This window comes from Notothenia rossii, assembly GCF_949606895.1.
Source record: "Notothenia rossii genome assembly, chromosome: 8".
Classification (NCBI taxonomy): domain Eukaryota; kingdom Metazoa; phylum Chordata; class Actinopteri; order Perciformes; family Nototheniidae; genus Notothenia; species Notothenia rossii.
This window is the reverse complement of record NC_136906.1, coordinates 68,830,696-68,856,240: the sequence shown is the minus strand read 5'-3', so window position 1 is coordinate 68,856,240 and position 25,545 is coordinate 68,830,696. Positions and strand designations below refer to the sequence as shown.

Genomic DNA, 25,545 nt, shown 5'->3' with positions numbered 1-25,545 from the left:
CTGCAGTTTGTAGTATAATACGACACATTCAAGTGGATGGCAATTTCTCCTTGCTTTCATTATTGATTAATATGTCTGCGATGAAAACATTTACCGTTTAGTCTATAACATTCATAAAGCTGCCCATCACAGGCTCCCATAACATAAAGGGATTTCCAGTTGCTCAGTTTTTCTGTTCCGAGAAACAGCTGAAAAACCTAAAGACATTTTCAATAATATGACAAAGAAAAATTGCAAAACCCACCCTGGAGTACTTGGACAAATCCATAAAAGCATGTGTTTTCTGTCAAATCAACTGTGTTTAATTAATTGTTCAAGTCAAATGAGTGACAGATGTTCTCTGTTTTTCTTTTGGCCAAACAACTTAAAAGTATCTGAAATTAAGTACACAAACTTTAATGAATGGATTCAATGAACTAATTAAATGTAGTGGAGATCAACCATCAGGTCCCGTGAGTAAGATGAAACAAACAGACAAGCAGGATTTGATTTCCAGCATTCCTACAAATAAACACAAGCTGCAGTAAACACAGTCAGCATTCTTTCTCCCTCCAAGCTTTCAAGAAACTTTCTCAGTCCTCTCTTGGAGCCTGTAAACCATCTGGGAGGGGCCGTCAACTCATCGGCCAGTGAATTACATCAGCCATGATGTCAGTCTTTGGGCTCCCAACGCACCCCGTGCGCCAGCACCCCTTAAACTAGAAACCCAAACACACATGCAGGCCGGAGAATGCATCTCTACACGGACACACAACACATCTTACTGTGACTAATGTGATTAATATGTGAATGGTACAGTATGGTTTCCTTAAAAACACATGATTTACTGCTGTACACACAGACATCTTTGGCTGTAGTCGGAGAGAGCTAAGGTCTCATTTTGACTCAATTAGTAGGAATGATGCACTTCGTTACAGTCTGACGTAATAGACTGCTGCATCATTCATGGATGTGAGTTACTGTCTTTCTCTCTTTCTATCTATTTTTTACTATTTTTACCCCTCCTGGCTCTAGCTCTTTGCTTACCCTTTTTCTCTATTGATCAAAACGTTATCTAAAAAGCTCTACTGCCATGTAATATTTATTCAGTTCCTTTTTGTGTGAAAACTTGGTGCAAACTCAGCATTCCTAAACCTCAGTCATTCGGCCTGGGCTTTCTGAGCCCAGCTGGTAAACAAAGCGAGTTGAAAATGTATCTTACAGTATCTTAGCCAGTTTGTAAGTCGTTTTTATTCAAAACAGGCAGGCAGAACATTAAGAGTTTGTTTTCACAAAAAGGTCCACTATTGACGGGAATGCTGGATGATGCAACCACACACACCATCCTTGTACTTTGATACCATTTTAAATACATGTTTACTGTTAATTCAACATTCAATGAGGATTAGACTAGTTTACTTCCCTTTTTATTGGAGTTTTTCCAGTACCTTTGAATTCCAAGATATCAAAAAATTAAAAAATATCACAGAAATGGGGCGAAGCCTGCGAGCTAGTTCAGGCAGTCAACTCGAGCACCAATGATACATTAACACGTGACGCACCTCGTCCCTCTCCAACCAAACACATTCTCCTAAACATGCCGCTCTATTTAAGCTGCCAGGTCTTCCTGCCTCTGCCTCGCTCTGCTGCTGCTGCACTGCTGTGTTCACTTGCTATTGCTACGTTCATGTTGCTGCTGCTGCTGCTTGCCTGACCCACCACCACCCCAGCTCCACCCCAGCTTCCACCTGTAGGCTCGGGGGTATAGTTATCTAATCATCACTCAATGTTCTTGGTAAATCTGTGGAGTGATGAGGCCCGAGCGTAGACGCCAAACTCAAACTATATGCTGCTTATAATAAACATATTAAGGAACACGTGAGTTGTCTGACTGAACTAAGAGTTATTGGGTTTTTGTTGCCTCATGTTGTCTTCATTCGCTACAATACATTAAACAACACTGTCCGTTGTCATGTTATCCAGATTGATGTGTGATGTGTTTGTTGGTTCATCGGGCTGCTCCCTAAACTGTAAACACTCTGGTGTACCTGATAGAGAGAGATGTGTGGGTTTATGTGCGTGTGTTTATGCGTGTGTGTTGTTGCTCATGCATCAGCATTTTGATCTGCCGCCTGTCTTATGTTGTTTTCCGTTGTTATCAGAGAGAGTCCTCTTCTCTTCCTGTCTCCCATAATGCACTGCTGTTTTTATCAGGCTTCACAAGAGTTACAGAAGTGATTGGATGTGAAACCCCTCCATAACTTCCACTCCTATATCTTTTCACTTTTCCCACATAGTGACTCCCATCCTTTCACTCCCTCTGCTCTTCTTCAATCTGTAGCCTTGAAAGTCTTTCACAATGTTTTCTGTTGTTTGTCTCCCGTTTTTTTTAGTCCCGATTGGTGAGAGAAACAGTCCCTCCGAGGACAATATTAGTCAGCTGGCTGGTTCCCTGGTAGGTCAGGTTAGATTTACAGGTTCCACACTGTTCCGAGTTGTATCAGGTTTATTAGCATCCTGTTGCTGAGTCATGGGTAAGTATCACTAATGAGAAATGTGGTATATTTGCAACACTGAAACCAGTACTTTCAGGCCTGCTTCCAAAGCCAATCCTCTAAAAGTATCATCGCAGCTTGTGAAAGATGTTGGTAACGCGCAATGAGTGCATAGAGGGCCACAGGAAGGTTATCGTTCTAATCATTCAATCTGGGCTGAAATTAATAATTGGATGAACTCATTACAGTTCTGCAACAGTAACCCATATCAGAAGAAACAAGGTCATATTTTGGTAGGAATAGATTGACTGTTTGGTTCAATATAAACAACAGCGTTTCACACGAGTAAGACTGATCTCTTGTAGAATATCAGCTCAGAAAAAGTGTGTGTGAACAAAAAGTTACATGTTTTGCTTTTTGTGTTCAAAAGCTTTCCATTGTATTAACCTTTGGGTGCATCAAAGCCAATGGTCTGCAGCTTCTATTTGTGTATGCATGAGTGCACAAGATCTAAGAATTGGAGACATGGCAAATATGTGGCTCCCCTCTTTTCTGTCCTACATCTTTCCACGTTACTAATTAACTTACAGTACATGACCAAAGAGACCATTTCAAAACCCAAATACTCTCCTGTATTCTACTTGCCACATCAACTGATACACTCTGTATCTCTGCTCTGAAGAGGGTATTGGGTTCCTCTATAAACGGACAGAATCGCTTCATTAAATAACTTATTAAATAGGTTATTTGACAGAGTGGTATGTGACATATCTCTGTGTTTTAAGTAGTATAGGGTTACCCTTTCCCCTGGGCCATAACATATTATGAAGTGCGCAGGTTGCATTGTGCGGGGCCCGGGTCACGGCCTGCTAAATATTTAGGGTGGGAGTACAGGGCCCTGCAGCCCGCCCAGATTGAGGGAGACACGATAGACATGGCAAAGAAAATAAACAGCTCTGGTGAGAGGAGGGGCTGCAGGAGATGGACAGAGCAGGTTGGTGCACATGTTAAGGTGGCAGAAATCTATTTGGCCCAGGTTATTACTAGTTAATGATTATCTCAGATTACTGACTTTAAAATGTGCATTGTGCCCTTCAGAGACCCTCTAAATGCTAACATCTTTAAATTGCAAATAAATTGTGAGAAAAACGTACTCTTGTGTTCATTCGCTTTTAGTAGAAAAAAAAACTATTTTAAAGGCAATGGAAGATTATTTTTGGCCAAATGTTGAGTGATTTTTTTGAAACCACTAACAAACCGAATTTTCATTGAGTACAAAAAGGATATAAAATGGCGGTATGCATGAGAGTGTACATTTACATCCATTCGTTTTCCATTTGAATGGTTAAAGGAATACACAGGAAAGAGAACAGTATTTGGGTGTGTTGTAGTGTTTGTGGCTCCTATGAGAAAAGGTGTCCCCCATCTGTTGACAAAAGGATTATTAAAGGATCAAGTCAATCTCTCAGAGCCACGAAGACATCTGCAGAGGGAAAACTGACCCCACCCAAACAAGCTTACCTTTGGCCACTGCTGAAGAAACAGTACAAAATCCCAGACACAAACAAATTCAAACATTGCCGCTTCTTATCCCACCGACCGCAAGAACATAAACCAAAGTCACACACTGTAAATAAACATTGTTGACGCACACACAGAAAACACACCTTCTCCCAGGGTGTTGTCCTCCGAGTTACCATTCAGACTCGTCATGCTGGAGATTTGTCCATTTTTCGCCAGAGTCTGAAAAAGACAAAGAGAAGAATTTGAATAAAAAAATAATTTGTTTGCATTAGTGTACATACTTTAAGTCACATGGGTGATTAGGTTATTCCTCTGGAGGGATAGTTTGACATCATGGAAAAGACAAGTATTCATCTTTTAACATGTGACGATTGGTACTACTTATCTAATCTTTACAATAAAGTTAATAAGGCTTTTTTTTTAAATGTATTTTACTTAAAAAGCAACAAAGCCTTCACTACAGCATTAAAATGGCAAATATGTTGATTGACATTGTTCTGTGCAATAACTGTAATGCTTTTTGCACTTATGGTTGGATCACAAACGGCCTATCATTTGTATTTTATTATACATGTTGCATCGTTGGAGGAGCTCGGGTCATAAGATTTTCATTGCCCTTTCTACACTGTATCTTAAGTGCATAGGACAATAAAACCTTTGAATGTAGTATCTGTATAACTCTACTTATAATGTATTCTGAAATGACAATACAGTTTAATCTAATCTATCATATCGAACAGCAGCAAATTGACACTCACCACAATACATACACTCTATAAAAGTTTTCAAAGATAGCCAACCACAAAATATTTTCCATTCTCCCAACTGATCCATTATGTTTAATGATCATTGACTCAGCCTGCCAGGATGCTATTAGATGGTGACGCTATGATACACATCTTGAACTATTTGAATAGAAGGTATGATTAAACGACAGAAAGATAAGAGACAGACATGGGATAAGTCCCCTAATTAAAGTAACTATTTTGTGAAAAAAACCCACGCAGAAATCCTACAACAAACTCATCTAATATACCCGCAAAAATGAAAGTTTGCTGCCGTTATGGACTGTGTGTAATTTACTTGTTAACACACAGTCTGGCTCACAGCTTCTTATCAGAGGATCTGGTTCCTGACAAGAGTTTTTTCTGGTATTGACCAGATCCGAGTGACAGCCGTACAATGGCAGGCAGAGCAGAGCTTTGTCTGTCCCGGCCAGGGGAGAGGGAACCAGAGCCTCCCTACAGAGCTGCTAATCTAACTAATGGACAACTCAGGCTCCACTCCCATCAGCACAAACTCCTCCAGGAAAGCCCTGAAAAATGACACCACTTGGGAGGCTCTTACAAAAAAGATGAGAAAAAGAAAGTGAGAGCTAAAGGCTGTCCTACATGGTGTTGTAACAAAGGTTCAATGTGACTGCTGTGGTCCGGCAAACAAACACAAAAAAACTATCACTTTAGATTTGTTTGTAAAGTGGAAATATTTTCCCATTTCAGTCCAAATGATTAAGACACATTTTCAAGTATGATTAAGGAAATTCGGTGAAATATTTTTCGTACAGAGACTGTGAGTCCTTTTTTTGGACAGATCCTCCATTTTATTTTCAACAATCTGATGAGGTGGTGTGGCTAATATTGTGGTCATAATTGGTTGCAGACGCACTTAGAAATCATATAGCAAATATACTGCATAAACATAATACAACCACGCCCTTTACGCCTGTTTGCTTGCTTCCATGTGCTCAAACCAAGCAAACAGAAATCGTTACATGCAAGCTGTAATTTGCAAGATGAGATCACTTCCCTGCCTTTAAATCTTGACACATTTTACTAATCAAAACAAACACTGTAGTTGCAGAGTCTAGTTGAACTACATCTGTGTGCAACTTGCAGCCAGCGATTCATTTGTGAACCATGATGATGAAACTTTTTGCAATCTGTATGTAAGCAGTACTAGCTTTTGTTAAACAGGGCCCTAATTCTTTACAAAAAACAAGTAACATAATTGAAGCCAGGCAACAAAAATAAAGCATGTTGGAAGCCTTAACACCATCACATCTTCTCACACACATAAAATGATCGTTGGTTAAATTCTCCCACATAGAGGAGCACGGTGCTGTCAATTCTGTCCTTTTAAAGCCATCAGGACCTCTGATCAGTTTTGGGTGTGAGAGCCATCAGCTGACCTCCAGACCTGCATGGTCCCGTCCTCCTGGTCCACCTCGTGAGCGGCATTCCTAACATTCCTTTTCATCTTCTCCAAAAATTCCACAAATCCCTCCTTAACACCTGAAACTGCCCTACCTCCTCTAAATAGACACCCTTAGACCACTTCTGTCCTTAAGTTACCTTACCCCTCTGACCCTGTCAAATGCCACTCCTTCCTCTGGGTGTCAGAATGCTGCTTCTACTTTCTCAGTGTTGGACTCAGGAAGAATTCTTCAAGAGCAATGGCAGAGTGTGTTTCCGGATCAGGATGAATGAGCCTCCTGGGTCATAATATAGACCAGGAAACCCAACCCAGTACACTGGGAACTGTGTCCGTATTGGAAGTGTGAAGTCCAATAAATTGCCTCAAATGATGTCACTTGCGGCAAAAGACTGAGTTTTAAAGTGACAGAAAGCTGGTGGGACTTGGTTAATAATAATTGAGGGTAAAAGGCTTCAGTGGCCTGCTCCTCAGTTGTCAGGATGTTTTAAACTGATCCAAACAAATCTAAATCTCTAAACCTGTCAATGGACAAAGTGCACTGTGGGTAATGTAAGGTACGGTTTTGACAAGGATGAAGAAGGCTAAGAATACGAAAGGCAATATGTCTGAATATGCTGCATGGTATTTGACACCATTTTATCTACATGCAATACTGTTGACATATAGTATTATGGATTATATAGACAATGACTATGACAACAATCAGCACCGTCAGGAGGACTCAAAGTGATTCACCTAACCTAGATTTAAAAGTAAAAAATTACAAAAACAGGGCTTGGGGGAAAAAAACAAGATTATATATTGTCTAGAATAGATTGACTAAAATGTTCAATATAATCGGCCTGTGAATACTTGAAATTCTTATGTAACCGGGTAATGAAGGAGGATTTTCCTCAGAGGGAGGATCTGGTAACCCACACATATAGAAATGATTGAGAGTGAAGGCCGTGTTTAACATCCCATTGAACTGATCTGACCCAAAATCTGAAAGGTACTGCGTTGCCTGAAATGCCTTGAATTCCTTTGGGAGTTCCGAGAAAGAAAAATGTTGAAGCTTCGCTGCCAGTTGTGCATTTTTTAATGTCTGTCTGGTCAACATGGTCTGCCACAAAGCAGACTTAGACCTGCTGGTCACAAAACAAAACATCCGCTAAACAAAACAACGGCGGGGAAAAAATGATTTGTTTTCTGTCTGTGAAATGTGATCTGATTTAATGTATCTTACTGGGGAAAAACACTTGAGAAGACTCGTCCTTAATCAGAGAAATGTCATTTTTCAATCTTGCTGCAATGCTGCATTATATAAAATGACGAGATCGAGAGAGAGGAGATACTGTATATACCTTTCCTCTTGCAGAAGGTACTTATTGTTATGTGTTTACAATACAATCTTTATTGAATTAACAGAAGGCACTGTAGTCTTTTTACACGTCCATCCTCTCTTATTGCCCATTTCAACCCTTTTCATTGGTTCTTGTTCTCATTTTGATTTATCAAAGAACGCTAAAGAAAGAACATTTTTATCTCCCTTGTTCCCTCTCTGAACCTTTTCCCTTCTGTGTTTGAACACTTTTTAGGCACTCCTATCTGTCTCCCAGCAGACCTGTGTGGCACTTACACTAATTGCTGAGCCATTGTTTGAACAGGTAATTACAGTGAGTGGCAGACAGGTAAAGTTAACCTGCACAAGGAAAGAAACTTTAAAACAGTTGAACCACAAATCACTGATTCAAACATTAAATATTAAGGCTGGTGGTATTCTGTGTATCTCTTTTTGTCAACAAATCACTTCAACATTTATTTAGCAATTTGTTCTGTGCCGTAGCGATCCATTGTGGTCCAAAAACTATTACAAACTCATCAATGAGCCACAATGCTGCAGTGGCTTACTTCATATTACTTCATTATGATGAACACGTGCACTGTAGTTTAAAAAAAACTATATGCTGCTTTAAATATTACACATCACAACCACATTTTGTATTAATCCACCACTGAAAATAGTCCCAAATAAATGTTCTTTTTACATTTGCTAATACGTATTTTAGGAAATAACTTTAAAACTTTAAAAAGATGAATGAATCCGACCAATATTTACATCTTACGAGTAGGAAATTCAAAAGACACATGAAGGTCTCGGGTTCAAAGTATTTTTTGTTCAAGTCCGATATATCTACATTTCTTTGGTCACAATTTCTGCTTTGGTAGCATTGAAGACTCAAAAACCAGTCTCAGAAGACCAGTCTTTCTAAAACTAACATCAACTTTAAACCCACTGCACCACAATTCTTACTCAGCAAAAGTTCTCTTCAAGACCAGAAAGCTTGTGAAATAAGTGCCATTTAACTCTGACAAACTTAAAAACACTGGTCGGACCTCGCTGCCTTAGTTAACTCTATGTGAGAAACTTGCTTTTTGAGCTCCTTATTGACAAAGAATACTCCAAAGTCTAATTAGTCAGTCAACTGTGTTCAATAAAGCCCTTGGATAAACTTGAAATCCTTCCTATCGGATTGCCAACAATGAGAATGACCTACATTTTCAGGATCAGCACTGGAGGAAAGATTAGATTATCTCCTTAGCCTTGATCTTTTCACTGACTTCACTCTTTCTGCTATCACTTTTATCCTGAATTTATCCATGATTCTTATTTTCCCCTATGTTCCTCTCTCTCTGATTTAACTATTGGCTGCTGTTCTTTACTCAGCGGCTCCACGAGGGAGACAACCCGCTGTCTCCTAAATCACTCTGTGGAGGCCAGCCGAGGAGATTTATATCCCCTAAACCAAACACAGAGCGCAGGAGGAGGGGGTTAATGGAAAAGAAGAGGGTGACGCAGCTGGCGAATGACATCCCAAACTCAGGTCTCTTGTCTCAGAATAGTCAGTAGGCAACAAAGAGCTTTGTTTAACTTTGTTTGGATCTGATCCACTTAAATGAAACAGAAGAGGCTCATATAAATAATAGGCCGCAGGAATACCAAATAACACATTGATTTAGAGTCCTTATGTACCTAAACAGTAGGTCTATGCACACGAATGGTGGATCAATGTAGCCTTAATGGATTGAATACGTTTGATAATCCTTGTAGAAATAAACAGATATAAAATGCGGTAGGCTAATATTTTCCTGCTCACCAGGAAACTAACTGTCCTTGTCAATCACAAAGCGGAGCACAATAACCTTGAGGTGGAAACAGCAGCCGTGTATGTTGCCAGTGACTCAGCGAGGTGCAGCTGAAAATGCACCAGGAGAAAATCTGCTACCTAAAAGTTATTAAAATGTTTCTTTTGCACAAATATAAAAGTAAAAAGTGACGTGACACTTACATTCAGATTCTGCTGTGTCAGTGAATGACTTGTAGAAAAACAAGCCATCTCATTTAGAGTTCTCCCCAGTGAACATATGCACACACGAGCAAAGTCGCAGCAGGAGATAACAGGCTTAAAGACTCTCTGTGGGGTCGTAGTTTGTATGTGGCAGTTAACCTTGCGACCTCTGACCTCTGAGGTGTGGACAGAGTCTCGCAGCAGACGAAAGGGGGATGATGCCGTTGGAGGGGGCGACTGGGAGAATGGTGTGCGAAGAGATAAAGATGGAGGAGAGGAGGTTAAAGCAGAGATGTGGAGATAGAAAGAGAGAGGTGATGAGAAACAGAGAACCAGAAATTGGAGTGCAAGTAGTCCAAGGTAGTTTTTATTTTAACGGCATATTATGTTCAGTCAATTATCAAGTTAGAGTATTAAACTAGGAATAATTGTTCCGATTTTTTAAAGAGGAAGACTCAAACAATGTTTTACCCAGATGTCACATCATTGTTGAGAGAGGAAAGTTCCTCTTTGTCCTCGGAAAGGAGAAGGAAATGGTCAGACATTTTGGGAATAAGGCTAATTCACCTTCTTGCCAACAGTTGGATAAGACGATTTAATGTCTGTATAAAAAAGATGTAGCTATGGCCAGCTGTCAGTTAGCTTAGCTTAGCATAGTCGCAGTTCCAAGCTAAGAAATTATCTTAACCTGTCCCAACTTATTGCTTATCTATTTCAATTCTTCTACAGAATAAATAAACAATTGTCTCAAAATAAAGCAATAAAACAAGCCTTATCTACAAATTAAGAAGAACATTTAAAAGTGAGTTTTAACTTTTCCTTGAAGATAAAGTTTGGTCATTAGTAGAGATTAATCAAAATATTTCAAACAGGTCCAAACGAGATGCGAGAGGTGTTTGCCAAAACATATTTCATCTCAGTCTACCAGCAGGATTCAGGGCCTGAGTGACCATCATGTCTGTGACCATCATGTCTGTCTCCCTCTCTCTCTCCCTCTCTCTTTGTGTCTCTTCACCCCTGCCAGCCCCCAATCTAATATCCCTGACCCCCACATTCAGTACATACCAAAGATCAAAGCCTGACAAGACCCCTAAAGAGCACTCTCACTGTTTCCACAATCCTTTAACGTTGCTCAGGTGCTCAGACAGGGAGTACCTGTGCTTGTGTGTGTGTGTGTGTGTGTGTGTGTGTGTGTGTGTGAGTGTGTGTGTGTGTGTGTGTGTGTGTGTGTGTGTGTGTGTGTGTGTGTGTGTGTGCGTGCATGTGTGTGTGTGTGTGTGTGTTGCTTCCTAAAAAAAACGATTTTTCTTAGTAATCCCTCAAACATGTGGACGAGGCCAGATCGGACAACCTCAAGTCATATCCAGATGTGTTATACGTTTACAAGAATACAAATAAGAGTCTCTTCTTTCCTTTTCCTCTCTTTATCTTTCCCCCCTTTTATTCCAGTTGTCTCCTCCACCTCTGCTTTATACAGAGAGCAGGTTTGACTGCATGATTTTATTCATGGCGGTTTTCAGGAAGGCATCCTTCACAATAAATCTGTCAACTTTTCACTCGCCAACTCAAAGTCACAAGCTGAATGTGGAAAATCCCGTACTCTCTGTTTGTGGCCAAGGTGAGGCTGCCAGACATTTTATTAGTTTATCTAAAAATTGATCCAGTCTGATGTTTGGCTAAAAGTCAAAAAACAATTTGTTTTAATTTTGCATTTGGCCCCCTCTTGGAAGTCACAAGAGGAACAGTCAGGGGATCAACAGAGTTATCATTTGGGAACGGTTGCAAATGTCACTGCAACAGTTTATGAGATGTATCAGACTTTGCTAATCCCAAAGGAGCGTTGCTTTAGACTTTGAATATTTAATCATTGGGCCTTTGCATTGAAAGGCCTCCCTCTCAGTTATACAAAACACTTTGCTGCTGTTATATTGTTTGTACTGTCAGTAATCAGGCATCTGACTTGCTATTTGCCCTTGAAAGCTCAAACTTTAGTCAAGTCAACTTTACTTGAATTTCCTCCGAAATGCTGCTTATAGTTGAAATTGCATACTATGATTGTCTTCTGTTGTCCTTTCATATATTTGTGCTGCAGAGAATACCATACTTTGCGGAAAATACATTTTACTGTGCTTGGTTGTGAGTCTGAAAGGAACCATCTTTCTATGCAATGATACCTTTTTTATTTACCTATTATGTAATAGGTCTCAAAATGTCGTTCGTATAGATGACGTGAGAAGAGAACCTGAGGCGGACTGAATTAGATAAATAAAGCTGTAGACGGATAATAAGACTCACATATGTGTATATTTAGGAGAAAGAACTAGAGAAGACAAAAAGAAATGCAAACCAAAAGACTCAGTGACCCCATAGAGTCACACACCTGTTAGCTGCCATTTTAGCCCAACAGATGAAACCAGGTTTTCCTCCTCTACCTCCATCTGTGCATCACTAACCCCTTAACCCACAGTCTCTATACCTCCCACAATTTGTCTGTTTTTCATCACCCCCGTCCTTTCATCTGTGCGGCTGCTACACTTGAACAGCAAACGGAGCCAAACAACAACAACAGCCTGCATTGGTTGCAGGAAAGACCCCCCAGGACACGATCATAATCAGGCCACACTGGCCAGCGTATGACCCCACAGCCTGGCTCTCTAGCTGGGTTGAAATAACAAATCCACCCCCTTTGCTGACCCTCCTGTCATGAATCTCTAAATATCTCTGAGCCCCGATAAGCATCTGAGCTCCAGAGTCATATGTGAGAAAAGAAGATGACTGGTGAGAGAGGGTGTCTGGAACGCACACAAACGCTTTAAACATGGCTTTAATTAGTGAGATATTTAAACCAGACTGTTGTTTCTGGATTTAGGCTTCAAATTGCTTTTAGATTATTACCCTACTAATGTCTATACATTCTGAGTTTTGGCACAGAATCAACATTAGGGGTCAAATGCGTAACTCTGAGCTATCCAAATAGTCTGAAGAAAAGTTTCCAAACTCAGGTATTTTTGGACATTTGGTGCATGTGATTGAGGAGAACCACAGCTTGAGGTGAAATCAAGTTCAAAATACAATAAATACAGGGAAACTATAACCTGAGCATGAGAGGATTTGGGGCGCATGATCTTAATCAATTATTTATTAGCACAGATAATGAATTCTTGCAATGCTGCATACTTTCCTGGAATTGTTGCAACATTTGTTAAATTTAAGTCAATAAACAAGCTAACTTGAAGTTCATGTTGAACATTCAGAGCTGCTTTTGTCCTCTCGGATTAATGTAATTACTGAATAGAAAACAGACGTCTCACAGAAACACGGTTAATAGAATAAAAAAAACACATTACAAACACCAGCCTAAACATACATAAGCAAAGTATTTACACAGATGTGTCATTCAACGACATAAAGACGGCTGCTTTCAGTTGTATGTTTTGTGCAAAATGTTGTCAAAATAATACAAACAGGTGTCTATTTTAAACTGCCTTCATTAGCAATGTCAACCTGAACAGGGGAACCATACAAGCTGGACGTTTTACAACAGCTGTTTTTTACAAGCTTAGCTATAGTGGTGGGCTATATTAAATAGAAAAAACAATCACAAAGTAGCTTGGACAAAGAAATAATCGGTTTAACCCGTTAAGTTAAAGCTGCATTAACTGATGTTTCGACTAGTTTGGGAAATTTTAGAAACGTACAGACACAACATTGCAATGTTAGCAGACAGTATATAAGTCTATTTTAAAGCACACTGAGTTTCGATGTAATAAAATGCACAGTTTAGATAAAGCTGCCCTGCCACATGTTGTTGGGTACCATTGGACTTTTAACGCAGTAAAACAGAAACATGTGAAAGAAATGAGCTTTGTATAGAGGTCAGTTATCTTGCCACAACACAACCCTTTAGTGTTTTTCTGATCGGCTCATTACTTTAATTTCATCTGCTGAGTGGAGCAAGAACAGTATGTGTATTAGTCCTCTAACGCAATTACATGATCTAAAAAAAAAGAGTAGGATTGGCTTAATCAAAAACAAGCACATGTTAAATCATGGCTTCTTGTTGTTTCAATACATCATGCAGTTGTTTGAGAGCTGCACTGTATGTTAGTAATTATGCTGAGACAGCAGTGGGCATCATAAGACAACACTTACAGAGTCAATGCCACAGTATTCTGAGTTAAAGGTCCCCTATATACTCTTTTTCAACAATACATTATAGGTCTAAGATATAAAGAAAACATGTCTCTGAAGTGTTTGACTCTAAATCCCTACAGATCATTGTAGCATCCCATAACCCCCTCTGTTTCAGCCCTGTTTCAAAAGTACTGATTTTGTGCTAGTAGCTTTAAATGCAAATGAACTGCCAAACTCCAGAATCTCTTTACACAGAGGGGACACATATTTATGTATAAAAGACATGAAAAAGTGGATCTGGCGTAAGAGGTGACTATAGAATTTGGCATGTGACAAAAGCACTTCTTCAGACCAGTCACGAAAGCACTTAAATATTAGGAGGACAAATGTGAGTATTCAAGGTAAAGGCTCTATATTATAATGTTTTTAGTATGTTGATGCATTTGCATATAAACAGCACTTTCTGGTTGAATCTGGTTAAGTGGAGCTAATTTAAACAAGTTTTTAATATACCGTCTGTTAGTTCATTTTTCTTTGTCACACAGCGTCATATTCTGTATCTCTCACTACTTTATATGATTATTAGCTGGCAGACAAATGTAGATTAGAACAAATTGTTTCCTGCAATGCGTTGAAGAAGATGTATGAAGGAAATTGAAAACTGTGTATACAGGCTTTACCACTGCTGTTTTGTTTTTTATCAGGTCAATGTTTTACTGTTCTGATATACAAGTCTTTTGTTTGGTCAATACGGTAAATCTCAGCTTTAGAGATAAGAGCGGCTACACCGTCCTGCAGCTGCACACAGGCGATGATTCACAGTTTGTCCTTCAGCTCCCACTCCCACCAGCACTGTAGACACACAGGTGCAAAACTTACACACATGCACACACACACACAAGCATACACACACCTTTTCCACTGTGCTGGCAGAAGCAGTTAGTGCTGCATCAGGACCAAAGCTGATGAAAAATGGATGTTCCAAAAATAGCAACAGAAGGAAGCAAGAGAGGAGAATGAGTTCACATATGAGAGGACAAGCATACCTCTTACAGCCGTAAATAAAAAACTTAATGCAAAGCTGAAAACCCCCAATTCAAGGAGAAGGCTCTATATCTGAATGTTTTCCTTCCCAGTGTCCTTTAGAGCCCAGAAAATAATAACTGTTCTTTTTCAGTGTCACTAACACGTCGTAAAACCTGTCTCGGTAAATATCAAACGTCTTAAACCCGGGTACAAAAGGTGCAATTTAGTACACTTCATTCCACGTCTGGATTTTGAATACCGGTACTTGCAAATATGAGTAGGCCATACTCCAGTCAAGATGCGCAGTTTGATAACGGCCTGTCTCCTGCACCGGCAGTATATTCAAGCAAGTTGAACAACTACAGTCAAGATACATGAAACTGGTTATATCTGCTTTGGAAGAGCAATGTGGGATCAGGAAAGGGTCATTTGTTTCAGAAAGTGTAAGAAGTGATGTCATGCAAAAAATGCAAAAGCCCAGCAGATTTTCACTCTTGTTTTTACAGAGTGAAGAGCAAAGAACTAACAGGTGCTTCTTCATACGATAAAAAAATGATGAATCATGGGACTAAAATAGAAGAGGGCGTTAGAAAGTCAAGGCAAGATGGAGGAGCTTGTGATGTAAGGGAGGTAAGAGTTATTTTGAGCAGTGTCGCAGCCAGCGCAGACTTCGATAAAAGAGGACATCTGTGCTTAAATTCAGAACATGCAAAAAAACACAAGACTCTTCATCCGTTGTAATTTGCAGACATTGCTTCAGGGAGTGAATATATAAAAGTCTTGAATCTGAAAACCCTTCTGTTTCATAGACAGGAGGATGGGGTAGAGAGGGGTAGCTCATTTCTATATTATTAGGAGAAGTCATTTTGAGACACAAAGTAATTATACTGTGATCAGATTGTGTGCATGATCACAATCTCTATAATGCAAGGAGACATTTCCTTGTTTATTATTCTGTTCTGAGGGCTTTCAAACCTCCTTTGACACAACAAACTGAAGCAGGTGAAGCCATAAAGAAAGGCAGTGCATTGAGGATGCTGATGTGGCAGAATCTCCCGATCATAATGATGGATTAGGACAGAGCAGCGGTAAACGTCCCTGTTGTGCCGGGAACAGGCCTCACATATTCAATAACAAATCTTTACTGCAGGACAATGCTTCCAGGGAGGAAATCCCCTCCTGACACCTCCACCATCAACACCGGAGGGGGGCCCTTGCACAGGATGGTCATGTGTGTTTGTGCAATGCGGAAGTTCATCTTTTAACTTCTATATTGAATTAAAAGCAAACTTTCCAATTTGTGTTAACGCAATTCCCGAATTTTTTTTCAATTTAACCGGGGACCAACCACAAACACGTCAATATGTGAAACAGTCTTGCTTTTTTTTAATCTCTAAGGCAACTCTTAAAGTCTCTGTTTGTACCTGAGGCTTTAAAAAAAAACATTAAACCAAGAGTCTGTCTGGAAAGAACAGAAATAGGAAATATACGAAGAAAAACATATTTAGATTTGTTGTTCTCTAAATCATTTCAACACCCCTCAGATTTATGTTGCTAACATGACCCACAGGTTGGGACCTTCTGCCCTAAATCACAGGAATGAAGATGAAATATGGCAATTTATGGTCTGACTGCATACCTACAAAATGGATGTCATGCGGAGTCATGGGTTAAAATAACATTTTTGGGACTTTTGAGACATCAAAGTGGAAAATAATTAGATTTGGACAGCATTCTCTGATGCGGTTGTACAAACAACAACAACAACAACAATCAGCAACATGTATGTGTAGCAAATATATTAAACGTCATGGTTTTTAGTGTGGTCAGTCTTCTCGTTTTTATTATTTCTGAGAAGAATGAAAAAAAAACCTGCAGTTTCGAAAAATAATGGGTAACAGCAGAAACAATTATCTGGGAATCGCTCACAGACACAGTAAACACAACAAACAAAATCCTCTAAGATTATGTAACATTTTGATGTTGTTGCCATTTGGGGATTTGATATTGCCATGTGAACTCATTATTAGATGCAAGTATTGGAGTGAAGTCTAATTTGTAGGGGCAAAGAGGCGAGAGGAACAAAGGATTTCCTTTTTTTCACATCCTCAAACCCGCGTCTGTTTTTTACTGGCAGTGAATTTGAGAGATGAGAGATAGGAAGCAGCATTAGAGGGGTTAATTCACAAAAAAAACGATTTCCTGTTACTCTTCAAAAGGACAAGAAATTAGATTTGATTTCGCAGAAAAAAATAATCATCATGGGAAGTTCATTATCCGATGTCTATAATAGTTTATTATAGACTTAGCTTTTATTTTCCACAATAAGCAAAGATTTGATGATAAAAAATGCTTCTATGCGGATATTTTGTCCCATCATTTTCTCTTCCCTTATAACAACTCCACAATAAACAAACTTTAAGATTTACAAAACCCAGCGGAGTTGAGCAGAGTTTGGATTTTCTTTTGTTTACATTTTGGTAAGAGGAGTTCCCATACCTCCACCTTTAACACACACATTCAAAAACACTACTGCCTATCCTGATGCTTTTTTTTTGTACCTGGGCCCATTTTCAACCCAACTTCTGTCATCAGGGTCCTTTTAAAATCAGGCAGGAGGGAGGACTGGGGGAACAATCGGCTGATTCATCTCTTCATGTCACTCTGGCAGGCTCCTCTCTCACTCATTCTTTTTTCCCTCTCTCTGGGCTCTACACCTCTTCCCCTGCCCACCCAAAACGCTGCCCCCCCCCGCTCCCCTGTTGGTTCCTTTCTCTTGCACACAGGGGCCCCCGGCTTGTCCCCGTCCTGGGCCATCCTCAATGGATTCTCTGTTTGACCACTCCCGCGTCTCTCTCTCTCTCTCTCTCTCTCTCTCTCTCTCTCTCTCTCTCTCTCTCTCTCTCTCTGTGCTTGACAGGATAATCAAAGCCACAGCAGCATCTGATCAGCTGCGGCTCATTATACAGGAACGCACCAGCCTTAATCAGCACACATGACTATTACATAACATGCTGTGGGATCATTGGAGTCATGTGATGCATGTCTCATGTTCAGGTGGATATTTGAGCTGTGTGTTTGTTCATTTGTGGAGGTAATGGAAAACAATGATCCCTACTATTCTGCACAGTTTCTATCATATTCTGTTTCTATTATATTCTATTTACTTGTACTATTTTATTGGTTTTATTGTGTTGCACTGTTGGAGGAACCTGTGACCTAAGATGTCCATTGTCATAACAACACTGTAGCTATGCACACATGACGATAAATGCCTTGAAACTTGAAACCTACCGTAGTTTCATAACACAGTGTCCAGTTGCAGGTAATAATAATGGTCCCCAATAAAATTCGTAAGCCAGTTTTGTCTTAAGGTGTTTAGGGTGCTGTGGATGGGAAATCACGTTTTTAACTGAACATAAATCTTTGGAGAGGACAACTAAAATGCATGCAACAAAATCTTCTTTAAATGTAGAGAAAACCGTGAAATCTGTTTACATACAAACTAATAAAACTCATATTATTGAAACTCATTCAGAAATCTAAACCTAATAACAAAAGCTGATTAAGGCCAAATTGGCATAATCATATCATGATGTATTTAGTCATGCAGGACATTATAGCTATAGAGGCCGTGGGAAAAGGCAATATTTTGGGGATGAAAGCAACATTTGTCCAATATTTAGATGACCTAAAATATTTTTTAGCAATATAACAATGTTTTGTGGGACAAGGTCACAACATAACAACCTGAATAGACCAAACTGTAGTATGATTTTAATGTGATTATTGTGATAACACTTTGACGGAGAAAGAAAGGTATGAGGAAGCAGGTCAGTGGTCAAGAGACGGAGACACTGCTAAATTCCTCTGAGGAGTGAGGGGAATATTTATCAAGCACGAAATGTCCATCTGCTTCAACACAGCACACACTGTCACCAGACACCCCACCCCCCTTCCATAAAACACACCATCTATAATTTATAAACCATTTGTCACATGACATCAATGTCTACATTTACCTTTTAATGCGACAATGATCGCAAAATCTGTTTTTATCTTAAATATAAGTGTATCATTTACAGAGAGAACATGGCACAGTTTAATCTGCAGAAAATGCCCCCTACGAGTGATTTGTTATTGCATAAGTAAATATAAGATGGTTAATTATTTATTAAAAGGGTCACAAGCCAAACAGGTTGAGAGCCAATGGTTTAATCTCTGGTGAGTTTAATTATGAAGGAGTAGATGGTCTCTGCATGGATGTGCAATCATTTTGTGTACTGGTTTGGAGAACTGGCGTATTTATCGTACAAATTAAGTAAATGAATGAAATGTACCAGAAATCCCCGAGCCTTTGCGTCAACAACCATTTTTTATTGCTTTAATTAAAAAAAGGAAATTCCAGTATGTGCAACAATAAAATATGACAGTGGCTGTTATTTAAGCCGGGATCAGCCGAGGACAGCACATTCATTGTTTAACAACCTCACAATCATTAACAGCTACATGCTACCTGGAGAGACACAGTTTCAGTGGCAGAAACGTAGGTCTAAGCACACTAACTGTATGTATCCATTTCAGCTGAAATGTCAAAGCACGAACTCGCAGATTAAAACATTTAATATCACACATTCCAGCGCCAGTGGTCAAATATGAGAGCAAACACTGCCTCTGCGATTATACCCTCGATAACAGCTCAAAGCTTAACAAAACATACACACAGTGGAGTCAATTCATGCCAGCATGTAAAAACACAAGCAAAATCACATCTTTAAGAAAGAAAAATGGTGAACAGATGTAGCTTTGATTCAACTCTTGACCGAATGTTAAAACCCTCTGGGCTTTCTGTCTCCCTCAGGGTCATTCGACTTTTCTGCTGACCTTTAAGATCAGAGATGAGCCACCAAATCTGACCTGGTGACCTATGGCCCACAAAAAAAGTCAATAAAGCCAATAACTTATATGAGGCGTGAACAGAGCAGGTGGCAAGACATGCATAGTCATTAGTATGCTCTTTCCAAACATTCATTCACACAACGCTGAGCAAATGTGCACCAAGGTAACAGTGCAGTCGGCAAGGTGCTCAGATGAAGGCAGCTGCACCACAACATGGTGCAGAGCACAGGAAACGAAAAAGCAAATGTACTCTTACAAGTATGATTTCAGTTGTTGCATCATTCCAAATAAGCATTAAAGAAGTTTATAATCTGGTATTCTTTATAATCTCAGGGTCCTGTGCTGCTACTGGGACTGGTTGACAGCTGTTTATGGTGTCAGGTCACACATATAGGCTGGAAATGTGCCTATTTTAACCTATTATTCATTCATTGTTTGTCAAACTCTGGTGGTATGAGGTCAAAATGCTCAACTTTAATTGATTTTATGTAAATAAATGAGGTTGGGACTACCGACTGGTAGCAGAGGGTGGGACTTAGTAAAAATGTACTATTATAGATGGAAGTGTTAGAGAGGAAGTAGGTGGTTATTGTGATGCAATGAGGTTTTAAATTATTCATAATTATGGACTTTTATAATATCAACTTGATATCACACAGGGTATACAATTGTTGTTTATTTGCACACGTTACTTTCATTTTTTGTTAATGATTTCAATATGTTTTTTGCAATTTTCATGACTCTTCAACTTAAGCCGAATGTAACCATTTTTTTTCTGCCCAGAGTTTAACAATTTTCTTCTTTTTTAATCCTTCAAAACATCGTTAAGATTTCTACCTTGTTTTCTACTTCAAATATAAGCAAATGTCAACAATCCTCTTAAGATTTATTTGAAAAGTAAAATATGTCTATATATAAAATATAAAAAATATATATGTTTTTCATTTAGTGGGGAAAATATTGTTAAACCATTATTCTTTGATCCACCAAAACATAAACTATAATGCATGATCAAATAAATGCAGTCACATGAACACTTGTTATTGTCAATGTGCTGCCGTCTAACTAAATACAGCTTCACTGCTCATGTGCTTGGCCCAAAAGCTCCAAAACTATAAAAAATGAAATACAAGACTGTTCATGACTCAGACTGAGCCCAGGTGGCATTTCTGCACCGGGCTGAGCTGGTTTAGTTTTATTACTGCGGGACTGCAGACAACACGACCCATTACTCAGCACAAAAAAAAACCGCGTCAGGCGCACATGGAGGCTGCAGCACGTTACTGATGCGCAGGGGGAAGGGGGGGAGGGGCGGTGAAGACAGGTATGTTTTCAAATAAAGACGTAAACTATAAAAAAATTACTTACAACAGATACCAGGAAACAGAATAAACGCCAGGTAATTTACTTATATGCCCTTTACATGCTGGTTTGAACACTTTGCACGAAGGTTTAGGAAACACTCACAGGGATAAGATTATAAAATACAAATAAAAGCCTTAGTTTGCGCTCTACCTTGCTGTCGGTGACGCTGCTCCTTTCCTGGAGCACAGACCCCTCCGCAGTGAGATCCCCGCCGGAGGCTGAGGCTGAAGCTGGGGCATCTTCCTGGCTCTTCCCGTCCCGCGGCACTGAGGTCTCTGCTCCCATGGCGCACAATCACAATAAGGTGAACTTAGGTCTCTAAAAAACTAACAGCAGCCCTCAAAGATGGCACGACTGTGTTACAGCAAGCAGCAAGTATCCAAAGCGTCCAAATGACGAGCTCTACAGTGCTGCTCCGCCCCGGGGTGGCCTTGATCTGGAGTGATGTGAAGTATGAGGACCAGCTAACTCTGTCAGGACGCCCGCACCTCCCCTCAGTATCACATGGCACGCCTTGCAGCATCAGAGACGGTGCTGATGGAGGGAAGAGGAAGGCGGTTAATAAAGAAAATGAAACCTTTAACGCCTGAAGCATCGTGTATTCACGATAACAGGAATAATATGTATCTTGAGGGATTCAACTGAGCTGTTATACAGTGAATACAGTGAGTGGAGGAAGAAAGCCTGCACATTTTAGAGGGATCCCTTGCCAACATAAAAACATGTAATGCCAGATTAGAGTAATAAAAGGCATTGCACGTGAGAGACATGCTCTGTGTATTAAAAGAGTATAAAATACAAGTCATTATATGGGATTTGGTAGCAGGGGTATCCAGGTAAAAGTCCTGCAGTTGTGCAGGTATAACTTATTTTGAGTGTTTGCACATAAGAGACTTGTACTTAACTTTACTTAATTTAAAATGGGAATCAGATGATGTTCGTATGTATTCTTAGCAGAATAAAGGTTTTTTGAACAAAATAATAGATGGCCTTGCAGTGCATTGAATAATTAGTTGTGGTCATTAGACCACAGGACACAGGTAAAACAATAAGGATATTTTATACAAAATGATCACCATGAATCAAGACTTGTATCAAGACTTTTTATTCAAAACAAAATCACATTAAGCCAATTTCTTAGCCTAATAAAATGTTATTAAATTATGGTAAAGCTACTTTTATATTCATGTTTGATCACTTCCATCCCCCCTCTTTCCACGCAACACACAGACTCAAACATTGTTGTTGGTATATAGCTGTGGTGTCTCTGCTGCTCATATGGAGATGATGTTTAGGTTTAGTTAATTGCACGGTGAGCCATTATACCATTTTGTTTGGAATTTTAAAAACGCACAAATTACAACCTCAGTGTTCAAAGCCAAGTTCACACAGGTCCATACTCTGAGGGTCTCTGCAGACAAAGACACTGAGACAACACTAACAAACATGATATCACATTATAGGTGGTGGTAATGTTGTAAATCGGTGCATTGACCTGAAAGTCACTATAAAAACATTGTTTACATATGTTGGGGGAGAAAATGTTATCTTGAGTCAGACTTAAATCATAATTCATCATCGTTATGGCCTATTATGCACTCTCAGAATCAGGTGTATTGCCAAGTTGTCTTTCACATGCAAGGAATTTGCTACAGTGGGGTTAACATAGACAAAATTAACAACATTAACATAGATAAATAAAAGCAAGTATTACAAAAATCAAGAAACATAGGCTAAAAAATAACACAACAATAATAAATATATATATATAGTAAGATATGTCAGCTTTTTAATGAAAGAACTCTGCGGTTGATCTCAATCTCAATCTGTATAGCACATTTAAAACAACCTCAGTTTACCAAAGTGCTCTAGGGAACAAATATAAAATAACACAATAGGAGTAAAATAATAAAACAATAATTAAAAACAAGATAAAAAGCACAATAACTAGAAACATATAAAAACACATACAAATATCAAAATGTTGTGTTCAACTAGTATTAAAGCCAGTGCAAAGAGGTGAGTTTATAGTTGGTAGTACATATAAACTTCCAAAGAAGTGCATTGATGTGACACATTCATCACTGGCCACTGTTTGTATGGAAATGTTGACAAGTAATGTATGTGCAGTTCACACAAATTTGACTATTTTACATATAACTCTTTGACTGCCTGAGGACTTGATGCCATGTTGTGATCTGGAAAGAGTTGATTTAGCTAGCCTACTTGAGATTAATTACTAAAGACTTTACTTGACTTGTCTTTAAAAAAATTAATATTCTTCAATTTTTGTTTACGACCAAGTAAAACCGCGGAAACCAAATCTGATACATAGTAACGTGAGTTGGGTTTAAAGATAACACGTTTTAACATTGTTAAAGTTTAAAAAGCAGCGAGTTTACAAGTTTGTGCCCCACTCCTCTTCCAAGGCGCAATTAGCTTGTTAGCATAGCTTTCTAGATGCGAAGTCCTCCCTTTCCGGTGGACCTCCATGGGACCTTATTTCGGAAAAATTATGTATTGAAGTCAATGGCGATAGAAAAGTTATCTTTCTATCCCGTTTGAATTGTCCCACGAAACATATGATGTTTGTCAATTTAAAAGATAATTTTGTAAAAATGTGAAGAAAGACTTTTTTTGTGTGAAACCACTCAATGAACTACATCTCTGGTCTCGCACAACAACACACTTCACCAAGATGGCCGCCACTACTATCTTGCCAAACAAGGGATTGAGTACCCTCACTATCACCCCAATGAAACACCTCCAGAAGATCCCCGATATTAATGTAGCGTTAGCATGTCTCCCCCGGGGGCATCCGGGCTTAAACGGTGTATTATATAGAATGATCACACCGGTGTGACAGTACTCTTCAAAGGGTTCACGAAATATGACTACTACTCTTACTGTTTAACATTTTGGGTTACTTCATGTTACTTCATGTTAAGGCTAATACAAATGACAAGGCTAAGGCTGTAATGCTAACTAACGTGCTTGTTACTAGCTAGTTAGCTAACTTGATCCAGCCACTCCTAGTCCTTTCATCAGACAGGAAGCGAAAGAACGAGCAAGACCCATTGCTGCTATGATTACAACCTGGTACAAAGCAAACAGGCATCTTGATAAAGTTATCTTATCTTAGCTATCTCTTATATTTAGTGGAGGAAAACCATTATGACATCATGACATCACTTACACGACTCTGGGTTTTGTAGTCTTTCTAGTTGTGTATTTTTCATAGTCTTATATTTCAACAGTTTTACGACTTAAATGGAAATTATTTTTTAAGATTGACAAACATTACTGTGTAATTTGTGGCACAATTCAAACGGGATCGAAAAGATAAGTTTTCTCTCGCCATTGACTTCAATACATAATTTTTCCCAAATAAGGGCCGTTTCTCAATCACAAGATGCTTGCTTCACTTCCTTCAGAAGCTAGGCAAGAATCCTTCCTGGCATTCGGAAAACGAAGAGTGGAACAGGCTAGCAAGTGTGCAGGTGTGCGTCATATGAGAGGACCCGCCTTAGATTTTCCACCACAGATTTGGGGAAATTGGTCCGTGCGCAAAGCATTGTGGGGATTTGAAGGACGCGAAGGCCGTTTCTCAATCGCGAGGAAACTGGCTTCCAAGCCAATATTTCAAGGATACTACGTCATCGAGTGCCGCCGATTGTGCCCCACAATGCTTTGCGCACGGACCAATTTCAAAAACCCTTGCGGAGAATGGCTGAACCGACGCAGCGCAGCACACATTTAAATGTAAGTATGTAGTGGCGTAGAACATGTGTTGGTAAATATGTTACTTTGTTGCATTTTTTATCACCAAAAATGTGTTCTGTGAAAGTGAAGCAAGTTCATAATTAGATAGACATCGTGAGGTATTTATTTTCGGTACAGTTTATGTTGAAACCGTTAGAGAGAGTGGCACACTTGTTAGCCTGTTCCATTCTTCTTTGTTTTCCGAAGCCGTGGCTTGGAAGTATACTTGTTTCGTTTCTGAAGGAAGTGACTTGGAAGTATGCGACTACCAAGCCAGTATGATTGAGAAACGGCCGAAGTCTACCCATGTGCAGCCTCGAAATTACCCCCAAACCAAGGACGCGGCCTCGGTGGAATTCCAAGTATGCTGGAGATTGGAACAGTCCTTCGGCGGCACTCGATGACGTAGTATCCTTGAAATATTGACTTGGAAGCCAGTTTCCTCGCGATTGAGAAACGCCCAAGGTCCCATGAGGTCCACCGGAAATGGAGGAACTTCGCCTCTCCGATAAAAAAAATGGTCAACTATTGGGGTGCATTGTGGGTAATGTAGGCGGTGAGTGGGTGTCAACTTTTATTTTGGTGAATGTAAGTTAAAGGTAGGGTAGGTAATTCACTTCAGAAACACTTTTTTTTTTTATATTCCATGGAATGCTCTTAACATCCCGATAGCAATGAATAAATTAAAGGCTTTGACAATAAATATATACAAATATTTCATCTGTGGAAACCGTGGCGCTGTAAAAAGCTAGACCAATTATCTGCCTCGGCCCGCGGCAATTCCAATTCAGCCTTCCATCTCGTGCACAAACTTATCT

The 25,545-nt window shown here is 39.4% G+C and overlaps 1 protein-coding gene across 1 annotated transcript in view; it reads right to left on the bottom strand.

Moving 5' to 3' along the window:
• The window catches only part of akap12b (A kinase (PRKA) anchor protein 12b), a 39,591-nt gene extending 18,133 nt beyond the window's left edge, over positions 1 to 21,458 (bottom strand). The window contains exons 1-2 of the mRNA XM_079646304.1: positions 21,116 to 21,458; positions 4,142 to 4,217 (exon numbers count right to left, since the gene is read on the bottom strand). Coding sequence (XP_079502430.1) covers positions 4,142 to 4,217; positions 21,116 to 21,250 — 211 coding nt within the window. The 5' untranslated portion in view covers positions 21,251 to 21,458. The remainder of the gene's footprint in view (positions 1 to 4,141; positions 4,218 to 21,115) is intronic.
• Positions 21,459 to 25,545: the final 4,087 nt, after the last annotated feature.